Source organism: Rosa chinensis, chromosome 5, assembly GCF_002994745.2.
Source record: "Rosa chinensis cultivar Old Blush chromosome 5, RchiOBHm-V2, whole genome shotgun sequence".
Classification (NCBI taxonomy): domain Eukaryota; kingdom Viridiplantae; phylum Streptophyta; class Magnoliopsida; order Rosales; family Rosaceae; genus Rosa; species Rosa chinensis.
The window spans coordinates 52049044-52070144 of record NC_037092.1 but is presented as its reverse complement, the minus strand read 5'-3'; the positions used below and the strand labels follow the sequence as shown (position 1 = coordinate 52070144).

At 37.2% G+C, this 21101-nt stretch overlaps 1 protein-coding gene across 1 annotated transcript in view; it reads right to left on the bottom strand.

Moving 5' to 3' along the window:
* Positions 1 to 9026: 9026 nt before the first annotated feature.
* LOC112164893 (nuclear cap-binding protein subunit 1) overlaps positions 9027 to 21101 on the bottom strand; it is a 13289-nt gene continuing 1214 nt past the window's right edge. The window contains exons 4-19 of the mRNA XM_024301243.2: positions 20303 to 20374; positions 19790 to 19852; positions 19137 to 19313; positions 18329 to 18460; positions 17679 to 17745; positions 17356 to 17555; positions 15763 to 15833; positions 15138 to 15222; positions 14553 to 14621; positions 14301 to 14419; positions 13550 to 13688; positions 12555 to 13055; positions 12158 to 12457; positions 10465 to 10640; positions 10088 to 10199; positions 9027 to 9384 (exon numbers count right to left, since the gene is read on the bottom strand). Of these exons, the coding sequence (XP_024157011.1) occupies positions 9274 to 9384; positions 10088 to 10199; positions 10465 to 10640; positions 12158 to 12457; positions 12555 to 13055; positions 13550 to 13688; positions 14301 to 14419; positions 14553 to 14621; positions 15138 to 15222; positions 15763 to 15833; positions 17356 to 17555; positions 17679 to 17745; positions 18329 to 18460; positions 19137 to 19313; positions 19790 to 19852; positions 20303 to 20374 (2394 nt within the window). The 3' untranslated portion in view covers positions 9027 to 9273. The remainder of the gene's footprint in view (positions 9385 to 10087; positions 10200 to 10464; positions 10641 to 12157; positions 12458 to 12554; positions 13056 to 13549; positions 13689 to 14300; positions 14420 to 14552; positions 14622 to 15137; positions 15223 to 15762; positions 15834 to 17355; positions 17556 to 17678; positions 17746 to 18328; positions 18461 to 19136; positions 19314 to 19789; positions 19853 to 20302; positions 20375 to 21101) is intronic.

The window sequence follows — 21101 nt, the reverse complement described above, 5'->3', positions numbered from 1 at the left end:
TCCTCGGTGCCAGTAAGTTGTTGGGCAGGGTTTAAGATGCGAGAACGGAGTTCGATTCCATGCTTGAGTGTTTGAGACGAATGACTAGATGTGATAATTGTTTTGGAATCAGGACTGTTGGGGAAAATGGAACTAGTGGTAATAGTGGTTTTGATTTTATACCGAGAGATGTGTTGCGTGGCATGATTGGTCTTGTAGGTGATTTTTGGGGCATTATTGGCAGTCCTTGGGGGTTGTCGGAAATCTTTGGACTGGTCATCTTGGATTGTTGACCTAGCCATGACATTTGGATTTAGTTTTGTTCAGACTACAGGAATAATTTCAGGTATTTTGAGTTATGAATTGGCCATCTTAAGTTTTGGATCGTAGTGAGTTTTGAGATGTACAGAAGTGAGTTTTTGAAGTTATTTTATGTTTTAAGTTTTGTAGGCGGGACACTTGAAGTTTTGAAATGGAGTTTGAAATAGTTTTGCATTTGAACTTGAGTATTTAGTTGGATGCATAGAGCTTTATATTAGAATTACGATTTTTGGCAGTATTTTAATTGGGAGGAATAAAACCAACTTTTTGTAAATGGTATTGTACGAGAGTGTGTGTCTTGGTCATTTGATTTTAAGTGAAATGGTTCAACGCAATTTCGGGGATTGACGGTAGTGACACTGTTGGGGTATCCATAGTGGTTCAAACGAATTACTATGTGATACGGAGTTTGATTCGGTTTCTGAATCATGAAGTCATAGGAATTGAAATGTAGTAAGTTCTTGAAGGAGCAATTGTCAGATGGAGTGGTTGAGATGTTATAAGAGTAGTAAGTAGAGTAACTCTAAGGACATGGGTTTTCCCAGTTGACTCAAGGAGTATTCTAGGTCATAGTTTGACCGGAGTTCTAAGTTATATTTTGAGTAAAACTTCTTATGGGTTGAACTTGAGAATTTGATCGTAATGTGGTGGGACCACTGTCGGATCCTGGTATTGCTGGGTGTGATACATGATGTGTACGGGTGTCCTTCATCCTAAAACTGGTGATGTGGTCAGGGGGAATGGCCCCGTGTAGCAATAATTTGGAATTTAAAACCAATTAAGAGCACAAAAGTGAGAATTGAGGTTTTGAAAGGTTTTGGAAATCAAGGACATTCGGATCGTCTTACAATGGTTGCGATCACTTTTATCGCGCATGAGGGTACTATTAAGTGTCATTGGATATCCATTTGGGTGAAATTGTTGAACTTGGAATCAAGAATTGGTCGTAGTGACCCCACGGGGTGTCCATAGTAATTCAAGTGGAAGTGCTAGGTGATGTGGTTATGATCTTAATTTAAAATCTTTGAGTTATGGCGAAGGTTTGGAGGCAGTTTTCCTTGTGGGGCGACGATAGTCAACGAGTTTCGATTAGTCTTTTGGGGACTATGAAAGAATTTCTTTCCTGCTTATGGATTACGTTGTTACTTCAATACCTCTTTTCCTAAATTCACGAGTCGATTTTCTTCTCTGTAGTATTTGAGGTGCTTTACTCACGTAACACGATGCGCTTTTGCTTACTTACCGAGCCGTTTACAGGTTGCTTCGAACATAGGGTTTTGCTGTCGCGAATGGAGGTAAACCTTTCTTTTAGATGATTGAGTTCGACGGGGTTGCTATGGAATCATTCAATTATTATGACTGGCAAGGTTTCAGTTTGAGAATCGTTCATTTCAAGTATTGAGTTTTTAATCTAGTTGGTCAACTCTTGGATTAGATTTGGAGCATCTACCAGTGTTGTTGGAGATGTTTCTATTTAGGGCTAGTGGAGTAGTTATAAGAGGGTTTTCCTAATTGAATAAGAAAGCTATTTTATTTTGGGATTGATCAAAATTCGAATCTAGCATCTAGTAATTCAGATTGTGGTGCTCTCGGTAGTGAGAATTACCTGGGTATACGAATTAATAATACCATTTGGGACAGTAGAGATCAACGAGAACGACATGAATTCAATTAGATATCAGTTCTATGGCTATTAGCGATGTGTAGCCTCGGCTAAGAACAACTTGAGGGTGATGCTTTTTTCTTCTGGATTTGAATCGTTGAGCTGGAGTAGAGCTAATAGTTATAATTTTTGCTTGCACCATATTTCTGAAGACGTGGTACATGATATGGCAGTTAAATGAGTACTGACTTGTGAGAAATAGTAGCAGTTCTGTTGGAGACATTAGTAATTAGTAAATTTCTTGTGACACATTTGATTTAGAAAAGTTTTCCACATTATCGTGCTTATAAAAGTTTTTGGAGGAAGCTGTTATATGTGTGGCCAGTAGGGCAGCTATTAAATGAGTTCTCCTAGTCAACTCAAAATGTCATCTCATGGGTGGACCAATGATTTTAGTCAAGTATCAGAGTGGCGCAGTGGAAGAGTAGTGGCCCCATAACCTACATGATTAAGAACTTATGGATTCGTTCGAGGCTGACCTTTGTATGTTTGATAACTATGGGACCTTTACGTGAACGACCTTCGATTAGGAATTTAAGCACAAACAAGGAAGGAAGTGACGTTTTATGGTAGCTAAGGAAGTGCTGTCTTTTGGAATTGTCGATTAGCAATGACCATCTTGTGGTTATCACAATCTTGATGGTGAATGGGTTGGATTGTCACTAAGCGACTTTTGTGAGAAACTTATGAATGCTATAATTTTAACAGGTGGTTTGTGACATCATTACCAGGTATCATCTGAGCCAACCATTGAAATGAATTTTCTTTTACACCGGAATTCATGTACGTGTGAGTTTATGGTGCTATTGGGTTTAACAAGACAAGTGATTCGATTTTGGACGTTGATAATTTTGGATTATAAGCATGTCTTCATTGCTTTTGTAGTGCGGATCATAAGAGTTTCTGTTGGATGTTGATTTGAGGTTACAAAAAGGAAAGCTTAATTTAAGGAAGAGTTTGATAAGTTTTGAGATTGTGGTATTAATCAATTGGTGTGCCTTTTCTTCTCTAACCGGCCTCAAATTTCGAGGGCGAAATTTTTATAAGGAGGGGAGAATGTAACGTCCTGTATCTTAATTTACCCGTTTACTAGTCATTTGGACTGTAAATGACAACTATTTTCACTTTTACTATCGTTTCAATACTTTTAGTGGCCCTAAAAGTTGACTTTTTGTTCGGGTCAAAATTTGAGAAAATTTCCTTCATGAAAGTTGTAGAGGACGTTACACCGAGCGCGTGCATATGTGGTATGTAAAAATCGGAGTTCGTATGTGAAAGTTATAAGTGAAAAGGTGAATTTACTGTTTATGGTAACTCTTTATATATAAGGAAACTTACCGAGGTAAGTTCCCATTTTCAGAACTTACCCCGACCCTCTCTCTCTCCTCTCCCTCTTCCCCCGCGTCGCCCTCCCTTTTTCTTTTTCCGATTTCTTCACCGTCCGGCGTCCGATTGACGTGATTCCAGTTGTTCTTGGACCGTCTCTTCCTCCTCCATACGATGGTATCAGTGGGTATCGGTGATTTTGCCGGAAAACCCCGAATTTATGCAATCATTTTTACTGTAGGAATTTGCTTCTCCGGTGAAATTCTCCAATTTTCGGCTATCTCCGGCAGGGAAATCGGCTCTATTAGAAGCGCCTCGAGTCACTAATCATCTTCCCTCAAGACTTCTAGCTGAAATTTCCACGTTTGGAAGGTGAATTTGAAGGATTTCCAAATTGGTGGGTTTGGAGATTTCCGGGTTTGTGTTCATCGGCAAAATCGGAGCACTTCAAGGTATTTTCTCACTTGGTCACAGTTATGAAAAATGCTTAGAATGTTGAGATGATTATGTGGTTGAAATTTGGTGGCCGGAGGAGGAGTTGGCTGCCGCATGAACAGTGTCAATCGTGAATAGTGCGGTGCGTGAACAGTGGTGGCGTTTAAACAGTAATTTAAATTCTATTTTTTTTAGCTAGTTAAATCTTATAATTTTTGTAGAGGTTGAATATGTGAATTTGGTTGGAATTGGAGAAGTTTTTAATCGATTATGAATTTCTAAAAATTTAGGATTTCGATTATCGATTTACAAGAATCCGACCGTCGGATATCTCTCGGTTCTGCCTTGGAACTTTTAAATAAACGAATTGGTATTAGTGGTATAATTTGGGTTGCATCCGAGGAAAAGTGGAGATGTAATTATGAGGAATTGATTTAGGAATCGTATTAATTTGTTGAATAACTATTCACGGAATATAATTGTGTACAGGGCGATGTACCGAGCTATTGCTCGACGAAGGAACTCGTATGCGTGATCGCCTGAATAGTACTGTGAGTGGACTTTTGTTTTTAAATAATGATGCATGCATTTATTTCTTAAAGTAATGCTCTAGTTATTTATCATATTACATTTTGAGCATATAATTGTTTTCGGATTTCTGATTTCGATTTATCACGAGGAATTACTTTCATTGATGAGTTTCATGAAGTGATTATGAATTATTCCAGTTGTGATTTTTGGTTATTAATTTTGTTATGCCCGGATTCGAAACTTTGAGTTATGTTGTTTTTCAACAAAGTATTTTCCATGGTATTTTCCAAAATGAAATATTAGTTCATTATTGAACTTCCTTGCTTATTCATCATTGACCCGAGAATATTTTTTCCGTGTGGGACACGCCGTTGGTTTATTTATATTTTCTTATTTATTTATCGACTTTCGGATTTGGCATTGGGAATGCCTTGATGATGCTCTTGGAATTGGTTTTGTTTCGATTTATGGAGATTATGTTTTATTATTATTCTCTCCTATTTATTTTTGAACTTGAGATTATCTTGGCGTGTGGGACACGTCATTGGAAATTCTTGTACGAGAGTTGGGGAAGCCTTATGTATTTATGGATTTATATGGTTACGGATTACCCTTTTGCCATACTTTGGGTGACTATTATCATTGCTAGCATTGATCGTCCGCCTTTGTGGCGAGGTGATGGGATCACCGAAACCCGTCCGCCTTTGTGGCGCTGGTTACTGTCTTTGTGACAGTAATGCTGAAGCCCAGTATCCTAATCGCTACACTTAGTGGCGTGTGGGTATATAACGGGAGTATATGGGAGTACTTTAGCCTGGGAGGCTATCACCCGAGCCTGGGAGGCTCATTCGTATGGCTATCATCTTCCCCTACTTATACTATTTTTGACTAGCGGGGACTAGTCTGAGTTTTCTTAACCAGCGGGGTTGGTCTTATATTTTCGAGTATTGAAATTTGAATCTTTTACTATGTTATTGTGGCTAGCGGGGCTAGTCGGTTTTCTAGAGTTCAATGTTTTTCGGATTATTTTCTTAAGTGTTTTATAAATGTTGCATGCATCCGGATTTTATATATATCGAAAAATGTGGGAAAGTATGAAGTTTTATTTATTTATTTATTTTTTTCAAATTAAATTATTTATTTTTGTCCACTCACGCTAACGTGTTTTTCAATTACTTTCCCCTGGGCCCTTCGGTTTCAAATGCCCAATTTGCAGGCGAAATTTGTTGAGGTCGGGCGTACATTGGAGTTGAGGCATAGACAACAGCGTGGCTTCCGCGTTTTTATTTGATTTAGGTTTTCCTTGATCACCCTTGCTATTAGATTTTCTCTGATTACCTGAGGAAATTAATGTTATTTAAGTTGTGTTTTGTGTCATATGATTTTGGTTGATGTTGTTTGGGGGAGCAGGGTGGCTCCAGGAGAGTAAGGATGGGTGATTTAGAAGTGTAAATTTTCTTTCTACAGGTTTTGGGTTGTCCACTTTAGGGGAAGTTCTGCCAAATTTTTGGCAAAATTTCTTCTAAGGTGGGCCCCGCAGGTCCACTTCGGATTTCAGGGTGAAATCCGGGGCGGGTCCTGTCAGCGCGGACATTGGTTATGCGCACCAATCTCTCTGTTTCTGCTTGGGGATATGCAATATTGCATGCAGCGACGCTAATTCGTCTACGACCCACTGCAACCCAATCTTACTCTGCATTACAGCTAGTGACTGGATACGAGCCTGATATCTCGCATTTACACATTTTTGGGTGTACCATCTATGTGCCTATTACACCGCCACAGCGTACTAAGATGGGTCCACACGACGAATGGGCATCTATGTTGGCTATGAATCTCCTACTATTGTCCGCTATCTTGAACCCTTGACAGGCGATCTCTTTACAGCTAGATTTGCGGATTGTCACTTTGATGAGACAGTCTTCCCATCGTTAGGGGGAGATAAGAACACAGATGTTCAACAGGAACGACATGAATTGTCGTGGTCTATCCCCACTATGTCTCATCTCGATCCCCGTACCGCACAGTCTGAACTTAAAGTGCGAAGAATAATCGAGCTCCAGAACGTAGAGACACTCTACGTGATGCGTTTTTTCTGACGTTGCCAAAGTGACGAGATCACACATAGTTGCTGCAAACGTGCCTGCAAGGATCGATGTCCTAAATATTGGACATCACGCCACTCCTGTGACATTAGGGGATGGCTCCATTGCCCAACATGGCAATGATGTGGCATCTATGGCCGCAGGTCCCGCAAGGAAGCTCGGTAGACCAATTGGTTCGAAGGATACTTGCCCTAGAAAGAAAGCGAATGAGGCACAGACAAATCCTTTGTTCATCGATACTCAAAATCCGTCCCATGAGAATGTTCCGGATTACGGTTATGTCCAAGAGACATCATTGGCGGACGCCTCAATGTCAGAACCTATCCATGAGAACGTAGAGATCTCTGTAAATTACACTAGTGTACATGAGATTTGGGAAAGAAACTCCATCATCATTGATGATGTATTCGCGTATTCAGTGGCGCGTGAGATTGTTGAGACCGATGACATCGAACCACGCTCCGTTGATGAATGCCAACGTAGAGCTGATTGGCCAAAATGGAAAGATGCAATCTTGGCAGAACTTGATTCTCAGTGAAAAGAAAGGTATTTGGCAAAGTTGTACCAATACCGCCCAACACCAAACCAGTTGGTCACAAATGGGTATTTGTTAGAAAGCGTAATGAGAAAAACGAGATTGTAAGATACAAAGCTCGCCTTGTGGCGCAAGGCTTCTCACAACGCCCTGGAATCGACTACGAGGAGACCTATTCTCCGGTAATGGACGTCATTACGTTCCTCTACCTTGTCAGTTTGGTAGTTTCCGAAAAACTGAATGTGGTTACTGCGTATCTATATGGGGATCTAGATACGGAAATATACATGAAGATTCCAAATGGAATTCAGTTACCCAAATCAAGTGGCTCTAAACCACGGAGCGCGTTTGCGATTAGATTGAAACGCTCACTATATGGATTGAAACAATCCGGACGGATGTGGTATAACCGCCTAAGTGACTACTTGATTGGGAAGGGATATGTCAACAATGAACTATGCCCATGTGTGTTCATAAAAAAGACAAGTTCCGGATTTGCAATAGTAGCGGTTTATGTTGATGACATGAACATAATTGGCACCCTTAAAGAGTTAAGGGAAACCACTGAACACTTGAAATCCGAGTTTGAGATGAAAGATCTTGGGAAAACACGGTTTTGCCTCGGTTTAGAACTTGAGCACCGTAGAGATGGTATCCTGATTCATCAATCAGCTTATACCCAAAATATGCTTAGGCGTTTCAACACTGATAAGATTAAGCCTTCAAGCACCCCAATGGTCATCCGCAGTCTTGATCCAAAGAAGGATCCATTCCGTCCAAAAGATGACGACGAAGAAGTGCTAGAGGCAGAAGTGCCCTATCTAAGTGAATAGGCGCATTGTTGTACTTAGCACAATGCACAAGACCAGATATCTCATTCTCTGTGAACTTGCTAGCTAGATATAGCTCTGCGCCAACACAACACCATTGGACTGGTGTTAAAGATATCTTTCGATACCTAAGTGGTACGATTGATATAGGCTTGTTCTATCCCTACAGAGAGAAGATGGATTCGGACCCATCAAGTACCAGGGACGCTACACATGGTGGACTGCGTTCCCTCTCCCCAACCCAAAACGATATAAGTGTTTTGGAAGGTTTTGCTGATGCTGGGTATCTCTCTGACCCACACAAAGGTCGCTCCCAAACTGGTTATGTTTTCACCATGGGAAAGACCGCGATATCTTGGAGGTCTACAAAGCAGACCTTAGTCGCTACCTCTTCGAATCATGCAGAGATTATTGCTCTTCATGAAGCAGTTCGTGAATGTATATGGCTTCGATCCATAGTTACGCATGTTCGAAGTAATTGTGATTTGAAGTCTACCACAGATAACCCAACGAGCATTTATGAGGATAATGCTGCTTGCATTGAACAAATGAAGCAAGGCTACATCAAAGGCGACAACAATAAGCATATATCGCCCAAATTCTTCTACAATCAGCAACAACAGAAGTTCCTCAAGATCAAAGTAAACCAGGTTCAATCTGAGGACAATGCGGCAGACTTGTTTACTAAGTCATTGCCCAAATCCACGTTCGAGAAACATGTGGCAAGAATTGGCTTGCGGAAATTATCAGAACTCCCATGATCGTAGTCATCAGGGGGAGGCACAGACATCAAGAGGAGATGTCTACATGTTCGTCTCGAATCGTGAAGGGTGTGTTGTGCTCTTTTTCCCCTTCGACCGAAGTTATTTTTATCCCACTGAGTTTTTGTTACTCAGCAAGGTTTTTAACGAGGCAACGAGAGAAACACCGCGTTTGAATAACACAAGGGGGAGTGTTTAAGGATATCTCTATTTGCGTTTAATCCAAACTCTAGGTTACTTGACCTTGTGATAATAGGGTTCAATTAAATGAATCTAGAGATTCTCTTTCCTTATATGATTCGGACTCTATGCATTGTAATCCTCTATATAAAGAGGCCTCTATTATCAATAAGAATACACAGCAAATTTCTCTCAATTTCTGATTCCCTAACCACATATAATCAAATTGAAGACGCAATACCACATAATTTTAGATGTAAAGGTAAAATTAAATTAGCCCTAGCTTTTGTTTTTCTATTCGAAACGATTCTTGTGTATGATTAGGAACAAGACTCTTGAGCCTACGTTATAGACATGAGAGACGGTGAATACCTGAATTAACACAAAGTGGCCGCTGATTAAAGAATATTTATAATACTCAACTCTAATTAGTTGCTTTGGTTACATATCCACCACATTGTAAATGTATCTGCAACTAAGTAAGCAAAGAACCTACACGCCGCCTCAACCTCATGCTTCCTATCCATCAGGTTCCCTCATCTACATTAATATGGGGTAAGGAAAGTATGTGAAAAACAGAAGTCTAAGTCCGAAATTCCCAACTACATTACAACCCATCAGTTGATCGACGTAGACCACAGTAGATTGCTTTTCGTATAAGGGGATGAACATTCTCCGTTATGACCTCAGCATCCAACCTCTCCATATGAGGCCATATCTGCCACAAGTCAATACAGAAGGTCAGAGATTCAGTTGCAAAAACGAAAGATGCATGAATGATTTGACATCTACACAACTTCATACAACCGCCTAGACATAAACTCTTCCCCAGGTCAACTGATGAAACTACGTGCAAAAAAAGAAAATTTAAGAAAAACAAAACCATAACTTGACCAAAGAAAAAAAGAGGTTATAGATATAAAATCTATATATCTTCACAATATATATTCATATATGTATTTTTTTTCCTTTTGGAAGATATAATTTCGGGTATATCCAAGTTCAAATGATAATAGGAGCCAATTAAGAAAATATTCCACCTGGGGGCTACCAAACAGGAATCCATTACCTGGCAAATTCAATGAGCAAATTTTGGCAATATATGGAGGGTTTCCACAGATTATAAGCACAAGAAAAATTATATACTAAAGTTACCATAATATTCCAACCCATTTAAATCTTAGGTTTCCTGTTATTTAAAAAATACAGGGGGAATCACTGATATCAAAAAAAGGCTAAATGTTCAGGGGGATTGTAAGGAGGCACAGTATCTAAAAAGGTAGTAGTGGGAAGATGAAGAAAACACAAATAATGGTAAACATACAAAATAAGCGTTAAAGAGAGAGCCTAGAATTTACTTTCTGAAAGGGGAAAAAAAAATATCAGGAATGTATAAAGAGCCACAAAAGAAGCTTATTTACCTCAGACGCATATTGCCTTGAGAACGCTTTGAGGTAGCCTAATGTCGACAGACACCACTGCTCTTTTTCTCCAACATTATATGCATTACCTGTCCTGGCACCATTCAATTGACTGCCAAGTAAAGGGAACAAGTTAGCTTTACTGTACTAATGTATCAATCAGGTAATGCCAACTTTAATGTATTGAAAAAAATAAATAAAAAATAAAAATAAAAAGAGACAGAAAAAAGACTTTATGACATTAGAGATAAATACAAGTCGACAATATCCCAACCGAATAATCGATACATCATCGACCTTCTAGTCAACAGAATTATTATTATGTGTGTGTGTAATGTACCATAGAAGATTATCTTTAGTAAAGGTCAACAAGAAACCTTTTAGATTTTCCATTCTCATCGTCCACCTCCATTGCAGATGATTCTTCAAGGTCGACTGACACAGAATCTGCATGAATCGACTTTAATCCCTGCAATGTAACAACTTTGGATGCCTCTGGCAGCCGTTCCATCAAGACATTCACGAAGCTTTTGTACAATAAGAAAAACAATGCCTGCACATGCCAATCAAGATTAGTGCAAGGGAAAAGAGAAGCAGCAGTTACTTTCAATCAAAGATAAGAAGCCAGGAAAAAAAATAATAATAAATAAATAAATAGAGCCTTCCAGACATTATCTTGTAGTTCAAACCATTCCAAAAAGTTGTTTGGTTAGAGATGAAGAAATGGGAGTTAGACACTAGATAGAAAAGAAGTCAGCAAGACTAATTTCTTCTTAAATAATATTATTAACCATACAACCACTATGGGTACAGCCTTGAAAAAAATGCAGAGGGATATGAAGATATATTCATATTACACACTGTTGAATTCGGAAGATATGCTCACTATTTCTGATCAATGCAGCAGATAGAAAAAATCAAACCCTTGTCAGGGTGTGAGAAGGATGGGGGACTGATGGAAGGGGAGGCAATGCAGCTTTGTCACTAAACATGTACTGCACATTTGATACATGAACAACTACTAAAATTTTCTAAGCATGGCCTGCAAGACAGATTTGGGACGTCTATATCTTTACAACTCAAAAATATTGTAACCGTTTTTTTACAATTACTCTATATCGTCTATATATTAAATTATACATTATTTATATATTTATCTACCCTAAGGCCTCGTTTGGTTTGAGGAAAGTAAGCATAGGGAAAGGAAAGTTGTTCATTTCTTGCATTTTGGATGCAAAAGGAAAGGAAATACTTTCCTGAAGCAAAAGAAAATATGGGAGAAAATGGTTCCTTCCATACTCCAAAGGAATCACTTTCCCTCTTCTTTCCTTGCATTTATTACTCGCAACATATTATTTTATTACATTAATTACAAACTTTTTAACAAGTTGGATAACTTTCCTTATGTTACCTAACATCGGAATAGAAAATTTTTCGGAAATGAAATTTCCCTTCTCATGGGAAAGACAAACGAATTACTTTGCTTTCCGCGAACCAAACAATGCCTGAGTGGATTACCTTAAACAGCGCATACATTGCGTCAGGCTAAGGTAAAAAAGACTGTCAAAAATTAGTCAATGATGACCTTCCATGGATAAGCCCAAGCTAGGGTTGCAAAAATATGAGCTTGAATACCGCTTGTAAAAAATCCAAGCAGCATGACAGGCATAGGAACTACAAAAGGTACCAAAGAAACAAAAACTACTAATTCATCAGCTAAAATTTTCCGAAAAGTTGAAAACTAGGCGATAACGGTTTTGTGAAATCTTCTAAGATGTTAAAAGGATTGGGGTTGGTTGAATATATTTACCGAAATAATACAAGCCCTTTTTTGTAAGGCCCGCATAAAAATATGCTACTGACATGAGTAAAGCAATGGTTGTGTTTATATCATTTGTGGGTGCTGCTAACTCTCCATCAGGTAACTGTATAATTTATCTTCATTCAGTAATTAAAAAATGCATCTAGAACTTACTACAAGACATTTGCTTCATTTTCTTTCTAAAGTGGGAAAAGGGTTAGAAGAGACTAATGAGAGAAAGAGGTGTTACTACATTTAATAAGGAGTACCTCAAATTCATCAAGGGCTCGGGCAAGCAGAGCCTCCTTAGCCTCTAAAGATTCACGTGCAGACACCTCCTCCTCCTTTGCCTTCTCAGCATAGGATTTCAAACGCTTCAACCTCATAGGATTTTCCCCAAGAACAGGTTCTCCATCCATAAGTGAGAGCTTTGATTCAGCGGCCACTAACTCTGCTTTTGCAGTTGCTGCAGCATCTTCAGCTGATACAATATTCTTTTTCAGGGACAAAATCTCTTTCCTCAGGTCACATACACGGTTATATGTCTTGCCAACTGCATTTCTTAAGATCTGTGGAAGGAAGGGCAGACAAACATTATGCAATAAAAAATATATATAAATATGATCACAGACCAAAAAAGAGAGAGCGTGTTTAATATTGACATACCTCCCATGAGCGGTCTGATAAATGAAATTGCTCAACATTTTCTGGAGAAAAGACCCATCTGACAATGGCCAGATTAGATAAGAGTCGGTACCCCATCATCCTATCTATTGCAATAGCAGTCATTTGAGCATTGTTCTTCCAGTAAGAATCAATCTCAGTTATCAGCATGACCTGCTTATCCTGGTCAGCACATAGTTTTGCAACGACTTGACCATATCTCTCCAATACAGTAATCAAATGAGTGAAACTTTTAGATCCAATGTCGAGGAGAGTTTGCACAACCACAGTTAGAGTCACTTCCATACGATGGACAGGAAACAGACTTTCCTCTATCCACAAGATTATTTCACGGGCAGATGCCTTTCCTTTTACCATGTTTCTGAGTTCAGCAGCAAGTGCATGTTGTTCATTTCCTTCCATGCTTTCTTCAACACTGAACTTGAAGTTTGGTGTCCCCTTGGGAGGAAGCAACTCTTCTAGACCAGGAGCACTCTCAATACTCTTAAGAGACAAAAATTAATTAATATATATTAGAAAAGCATGTGGAAGTAAATAATATCAAAAACAAGAAAAATAAGAGTTTGTTTCATAACACGCTTCCAAGACCTTTACTCTTTCTAAGCCAGATTGGAAACCAGTTTGGTTGTCCAACTACTATAACATACCACAAATATTGTAGTTCTCATAAAATAGAATTGATGATGTCAAGAGGCCAAATGGTCTTTGATGTGGATGAGTTTTCAGAAGATTGATCCCTTGACGGACATCAGAAACGAACATTCCCATTCATTGGGACTCAGATCATGGAAGGACTAACCATATTTTTCTAAAACATGGACATCCACTTGGAACATGCTTGGTTAATATATATATATATATATATATATATAGCAATTATCTACTGGGAGAATCTCCACACAATTCCTCAATTGAGGCAAGCCTTTGTATACAAACCTCGATCCAAATTATCAATATCCTTATGAATGACTTAGTACCTGCTTCACTTTTTCCCAGTAGGACAAACGAACTTCTCTCTCGAGGACCTCCTGAACAAATACACGTTGCGGGGCCCACTTTGGCAGGTCTAGGACATAAGCCCACTCCTCCCAAGGCCAGATGAACTGAAAGTTGGATCTGCATAATCAGGAAGCCAATACTAGATGTTACAATTAATTTCAAAATACAACCAAATTCTATACAAAAAATCATTCAAGTACATCAATTATATCAATTTTCACTGTTTTCCAAAATTCCAGATTCTGTCCATGATTACATGTCTACATACTTGGTAGTAATTTCTTCAGAAAATTCAAACAAAAGGAATAAGCTGCTTCAGCTAGCAATTTTCATACCAATTTAGGAATTTATGGATGAAGCCAACTACCGTGCTGTGAGGTAATAGCATAGGTCCAGCACACTTAAATATGCAAAATGAGAAATCCTTTTGGGTTTGATCTGTTTTTCTAATGTGTTCTGGTGCCTTTTTTTGTGTCCTTGGTTTTGTTCCCTGATAGACTGCTTGTCCATCTTGCTTTGTGCTTGAACATTTTCTAATAAGTTTCTTGTTTCTCATAAACAAAACACCTTGAAAGACCAAACACAAAAGAACACAACCTAGAGGGTAATGACAACTAAAATACTCGTCACACAAAACCAGTTAAACAAGATAACGCCCTGAGTGATAAGAGAGATGAGAAGTATTCAATACATGGAAAAGCTGGTGAACTTTATCATGGTGGAACTTACAAGTGGTGAGAAAACCAAAGGATTAGCCGTGTTCGACATTCCATATCTAAATCAGCTATTTTCTCGAAAAGAGCCCGTACAGCACCAGCAACCACTCCTGGAAAGGCTCCAGGAAGAGCCTAAGAATTAAGATTCAAATCAGTTTACTTCACAAAATGCAACAAATCTGTTGTCATTGCCACTGTATAAAGTACTGCCAGTAAATCAAACAAAGGAGCAATGCGCAGTCAATATAATATAAATCAATTTTACCTTACAAAGGTCCATAATAACCAGTGTGTAATATGTTGGCCTGAAAGGCGGTTGTGGTAGCAGAAGTAACTGCAATGATATTAAATACATCATTTGATGGAAAGATTAAACTGGAAAATTACCTCGAACCATTTCATTCATTCCAGATATTGCTAGTTTGATAAGCATATTTACTCAAAAAAGAACATGTCGAAGAATAATCCAGATTTTAATATACATTTACAAAAGCTATGCCAACCATTTTAAACAATTTAGAATCAAATTTCCAGCAGCATCAGTTCTAAATAATCTCGCAAAGGGAGAGGATTGTAGTATATCAAAAGGTTTGATAGGGCCTTCCACTGGGAGGTAAGCTGTGGTCTTTTTGTTTCTGGGAGCTGATTTTGGAAATGCAAGTATGAGGCTAAATGCTTAGAAGAATACTTGTGTCTCTAGGGTTGAGAGGACTACTCTAGTTACCTGGGAGATGACACAAAGGCACAAGGAGAAGGGTGTGCTGACAATCGGTATTAGCTGGGAGATGGTACAAAGACACAAGGAGATGCATGTGCTGACTATCAGTAGTTTAAAACTGAAAAATCTTACCTGAGAGAAAATTGTCTCTGCCATAAGATACTCATATCTAAAGGGCACAGGTAGGCCAGCCATGTATGAAGCACATTCCTTTCGACTAGCTTTGCATGAAGGAAGAAAGAAAGACGATAAACAATAAGCCCAAGTCTCAAATAATATATTAGAGATGGAATGATTCAAGGAATCAAAAAGCAATACTCAAATGTTCTAATATCAGTTTATCTAAGTAATGCAGAAAGCAAGTACAATAATGATTCCCAGATAAGAAAGAAACATGATAACTATTTGAGTACAACCAGCTTTTTATTTATTTATTTTTGGGTATTATCTAGCATCAAGCATTTAACTTTCCTTCAAATGAATAAATTAACACTTACCCATCACACAATTTCAATATACGTTTCTTTCAAAGATATGCAAGCATAAGACGACTAATTAATATAACTGCCATGCCAACCCACAGCACCTTTGTAAATTCACAAGTCAGTAATAGGTGCCAATTGGGTCAAAATGAAAAAGAAAATAAAATAAAAAAAGCAGAATACAAAGTGATACTACCATGTAACCCATCACAAACTTCACAACTGATAAATATTTATTTATATTTTTTATTAAAAGGTCATTGAGAGGTACAAACCAGCCATTTAAGAAAAAAAGCACATCTAGCAGATACTCTTCCACAATGAAGCGATCCATGGGTTCCATATCCTGGCATCATCCAAAAATAAAATCCATCACCACATTAAAACTCTGCCAAGTATTAATGAGAACTTCCTTTTTCTTTTTTCTTTCTGAAATGCACTTGAAGAAGCAGAAACTCAAGAGTGAATGGACATCATGAAAGTTAGTAACTCCAGATAATATCAATAATGAGATAGAAAATGCATTTGATGTTGTAAAGTTTTCCATTTAAAAAGTTTAACATTTTGATAAAATTTGAATTGTACCTGACAGCAACAGTACCAGATACAACCAAACTGTAAGTCATTCCAAGAAATTTTGCAATGCCAAAAGATTAATAGTTTCATTTAATACAACAGTTTCCTCAAGATGCTTTCGTATGAATGCCCCAGCAGATTTCAGATCTTTTTTGAAGAAACATAGAATTTACTTAAACAAAAAATAAAATAAAATAAATAAATAGTTTACCACAGATATTTACTAAGCTAAAAGCAACAATGGAAAAAGAACAAAGAATCTTAACATAAATCAAAACGCAACTTGCCTCCAGTTTAAATACATATGAGAAAAGGAATGTCCTTAAAATATTGATGTAACTGAAGTCCAAAACATGAGTTTCTCCCAGCCACTCCTGCCCCCTTAAATTTTTCACAACATTCTCTGATGCCCAAAAAACATTCTTTCCTACCAAACCACAACTGCTTTCCTACCCTCTCCCCCCATAACTCTATGCTGTTCCTTAAGCTAAACACAAACGATCCTTGGGAATCACCCAACTCTCCCCAAACTCTGTAAATAATCTCTAGCACAACTTTAGAGCATATGTAAAATAGGTACACCACTCCAGATTGAAGAGGGGATCATGTACAACTTTATGATAAACCTCAATTAAAGTTGAGTTTTTTTTTTTAACTCTGGGTGCCTTGTGCACAAAAAAAAAAAATAAACTACCTTCTTTCTCATAATAGCCAACTACATAGGCCCCACAATGTGTGTGAAGAGGAGAATATAGAAAAGTTTGAGAGATTTAAGAAAAAGAAACTAACTCTTTGATCTTTCAATTTTTTTTTTTTTTTATTTGTTGATTCCCATAATGCCTTTCATTTTCTAAAATGTATATAGGTTGGACGGGTATTATATGAAAACTTGGCCAAAGTTGGGAAACAAGCCCTCTTCTCTTTATACATAGTCAGTACATACGAATCCTAGAGAGAATATGAGAACTAGTTTTTTTTTTTTTTCCCAGTTAAAATAAATAGGAACCCTTATCAGGATAAATGTTGTAATAAAATGAATGAACAGAAGCAAATATATAATACGAAATGAAGAGAACATTAACATGACCATCGCCCTTTAGAAGGTTAATATATGCATTGGGAAACAGGGTTTGTGAGGCATAATTGGAGAGGGATTTTGGGTCATATTAAGCTAAATGCAACAAGCACAATTGCAATTGAAAAAAAAAGGAGTGAGAAAGCCGCACAGGATTTATCAACATCAAGAATGCGATGGTTTACAATGAGACTTTATTTATTAGATTGCAAACTACCTCAGTTTTATTTGCAGGAAATATATTCAGCCTTCGGATCCGCTGAGGATAAATTGACTCCGCATCATGCTTTTGTTTCCCATAAGTAATATTGGAACTCGTTGAAGGCAGTTCAGGTTGGTCAGGACAGCTGATGGGGCCAAACTCATGAGACTTTCCATTGACTAGCTGTGCTTCAAATGATAAGTGAGGTCTTGGAACTAGCAAGTACGAAAATAGAATCAGTGAAATTAAAATCATGGGAAAACCAAAGATAAAAGAAGAAATTCCACCCAATTATGATGTTTCATTCTAAAGAAAGTTGACGGATATTTGTTCAATACCACTGTCAAGTTTCCATCCATTATTAGATAGAACTTGTATTCGGTCCCACAAATCTTCCAAAAAATCCTACAAGGAAAGAAGATGAAAGGCAATTAGGATAAAATTTACAACATGAAACACAGACAGTAAGTAGGGATATGATCATATGAAGCAGGTTGAATGTGTTTTTTTTTTTTATCATTTTCCAAATGATACAATAAAGAAGTGGGACCACATAAACACCTATAGAGGTGTGGACAACTGTTGGAAATGTAAACTTTGAGCAGCAAACAAGCTTACTAAATATATTACCAGAAGGAAAAGCAATATAATCCCAGATTATTTACGTGAGAAAGAAAATATTGGAAACCAAAGAGGAATTAAATTGACAAGTCGTACACACACTGAAATTACTTTTCATGGGAGCATATTAAGATATTATGGGAAAGAGTAATAGAACAAAGAGAGAAAATTGATACCTAAAGTTGTCAGACATACAATTTTTTTATTTTTCATTTTTCGAATTGTCACTTCACATTCATGCTGACTGGAAGTTAAAAAACCAAAAGGCTAACCCTTTCTAGAAAACTAGAATAGACAACATTAAAAAAGTAAGGGCACAGATGAGATTTTAGTTTTAAGGAGAAAGACGAATGTTAGGGTCAAATACCTTATCAGTAGAGACTTTTGCACTGTCATCATCAGCCTCAAAAAAAGACAACCCAGTGTCACTGACATGCTTTCTTATGCTCAAATAAGCTTCTACACCAACCATAACTCTTTCAATTTCCTCAGGGACTTGCTGCAAACAAGATTGAAATATAAAAATTACAAATCCAAAAAAAAAAAAAAAAAAAAAATCATAATTGAAGTATTCAAACAAAACCTAAGGTTCAAACATAGCCAGCCACACTTTATGAAGCTTGACCATGGTTCATGATTAAAAGGGCCACCAAATGTGTATGTGACAGACAACAAACCATAGAACAAAACATTTGTAATTTATAGAAGTTATAGAAGTTATAGAAGTTTTGCATTTGTAAAGGGCATGCAGAAATTTTGCAATTTATATAAGTTTGTGAATATGTAAGTAAGACACTAAATGGACAAGGCGCAACTTCTTGCTCAGTGAAGACAGAGAAAAAACTTGGAGCATATAAACTAATAACTTTTGATTTAAATAAATGTCTTTCTGTAGGACTACCGTACAAATGTTTGTAATGAAAATGTAACAATTGCAATCTGTTGATATAATACATGTCTTTACTACAACTCTTTATCTAGCAGGTTCTTATTATTTCAAAAAAAAAAAATCAATAACTGATGCAACAGAACATAATAGAATACACTGGAAAATATGAAAAATGTTAAGAGAATGTTGAAACTACATAAAAAAGTGCAGAGGATATCAACTCCGTAGTGATGTAAGCATACCACCCAAAAGAGCAATTTTTGTTTTCTAAACAAGCGCACAGTACCTCAATCAGTTCTGCTCCTCCCCAAGGGAGACAGGATAAAATGCATGTTATGTAAAAGTCAGCTCGTGATTGCCAGGATGGATTCCCTTTCTCCTCATCAACTGTTGTTGCGGCAGATGATAATAATGTTTCAAACACAATCACAAGCGAACTGGGATGGAGAACTTTACTGCACATCTACAGAACATAAAAAATAAAAATAAAAAAAAATTACTGAAAAGAAAACCTCACGTTTTAATCAACATGCAGTCAGGCAGACATTTACACGCCTGTGTACATTCCAATTTCTACCCGGGTCAGCATCCAATGTTATCATTGGTGATTATAAAATTAAAGACAGAATTACATGACTTCCTAGAGTAGGGGATGAAAAATTAAAATTTTGCATCTTCTAGAGAATAACACCAAATTATGAATGTTTCTTTCCAAATTTCTTTTAATGAAGAAATAGAAACTGCAGCACAAGTACAAAGGCGTCCAAAAGAATCAAACATGAATGGTAAGGGCCTAAAGTTTAAGTTTTGACAAACATCATATTCCATCAGATCTGTTGAGAGTATGAACTTCTACAAACAATAACATAAATGTGTAGTATGTGCTCTCCATATTTTAATTGATTTCATATCAGAAACTGCTAGCAACATATTACATACCATAGCAGTCAGGAACCTCATCAAAATACGAATCTTGTTGCAATTTCCAGTATCTAAGGCATCCTGAAAATAAACCACAAAGAAATATCAAGTTTGATACAAGGAACGCAGGATCCATCAAAAGAAGACGTAAAGTCTTTTCACTAATTTTGTATTTGAAAAATAGAATCATAAGAGAATTAAAAAAATAAAAATAATCAATCCATAAAGATATTTGAACATTCATTACAACTTGCAGGTACCTGAGAACTCGGGCATCAATTAGTCCAAGAAAAGACCAATTACTAAGCAGAGGAAAACTAATCTGAAAGTTATATTACTCTTGTTTCCATCAGTGACAAAAAGGTTTTTGTTTTAATTGAAAACTGTGATCATCTTATTCACCCTATTCAGATTTATGTCACCATGTTGTTAGTTTCAAACCCAGGATCGCAAAGCAGGCCCTGATTTATGGGTATCAATAAAAGAAAACGGATGCACATATACAAGCAACTTCAGCGATGGATCACTCACCTGAAAATTACTTTGAGTGTTCTCCACAAGTTTCCTGATAAAATCCTCATTCTCCAAGTTTAACAAGCCAATCTGAAGATATAAAAATAGATATATATATATATATATAGAGAGAGAGAGAGAGGGAGGGAGTGAGTCAAACATGAATAAAATGGTACATGTAAGAAACAACTATTGATAGTATATGTCTTCAAGACCAATTACATTTTTTCTTCACCAAATTACAAAGCATCCTGCTATTCCTGTGCTTTATACGAATCATGTGATTGGGCCAATATAATCAGTCTGATGTAAAACCTCTATGCGGTGCCCAAGATAAATAATTCAATGACTTTAATATGTGATCCTTAATCAGGAAAGCCTCTGTGCTTATCATAGTCCATTCAAGGTTCTTTTATATCTTTTTTAGTTGAACCAGTGATCTAAAAACTAAAAAGCTTGTACATTCCTTTTTTTGAATGCTCATGTTCAAGGATTCTGATAAGCTCATTGCATATGTAAATATCTATATTCATAGATACGCATGCTATCTCTATCTCTAGGAATAAATAAAAAAAATTAAAATCAGCATATGAAAAATTAAATAAATCAAGTGCAAAAGTATTGAAGTACGTGCTTCAGAGAAAAAGACCAGATCCTTGCTTATCACCAAATTGGTGTATTATGAGTAGAAAGATAGGCATGCTAGCTCAGCTAATTTTCTTACACCTAAATTAGTAGCTCAACAGCTTTGATATAAGGTTTTTAGGCACGCTGACATGGTCATCCTCCATAGGGGTCTCAACCTGTGTTGAGGACA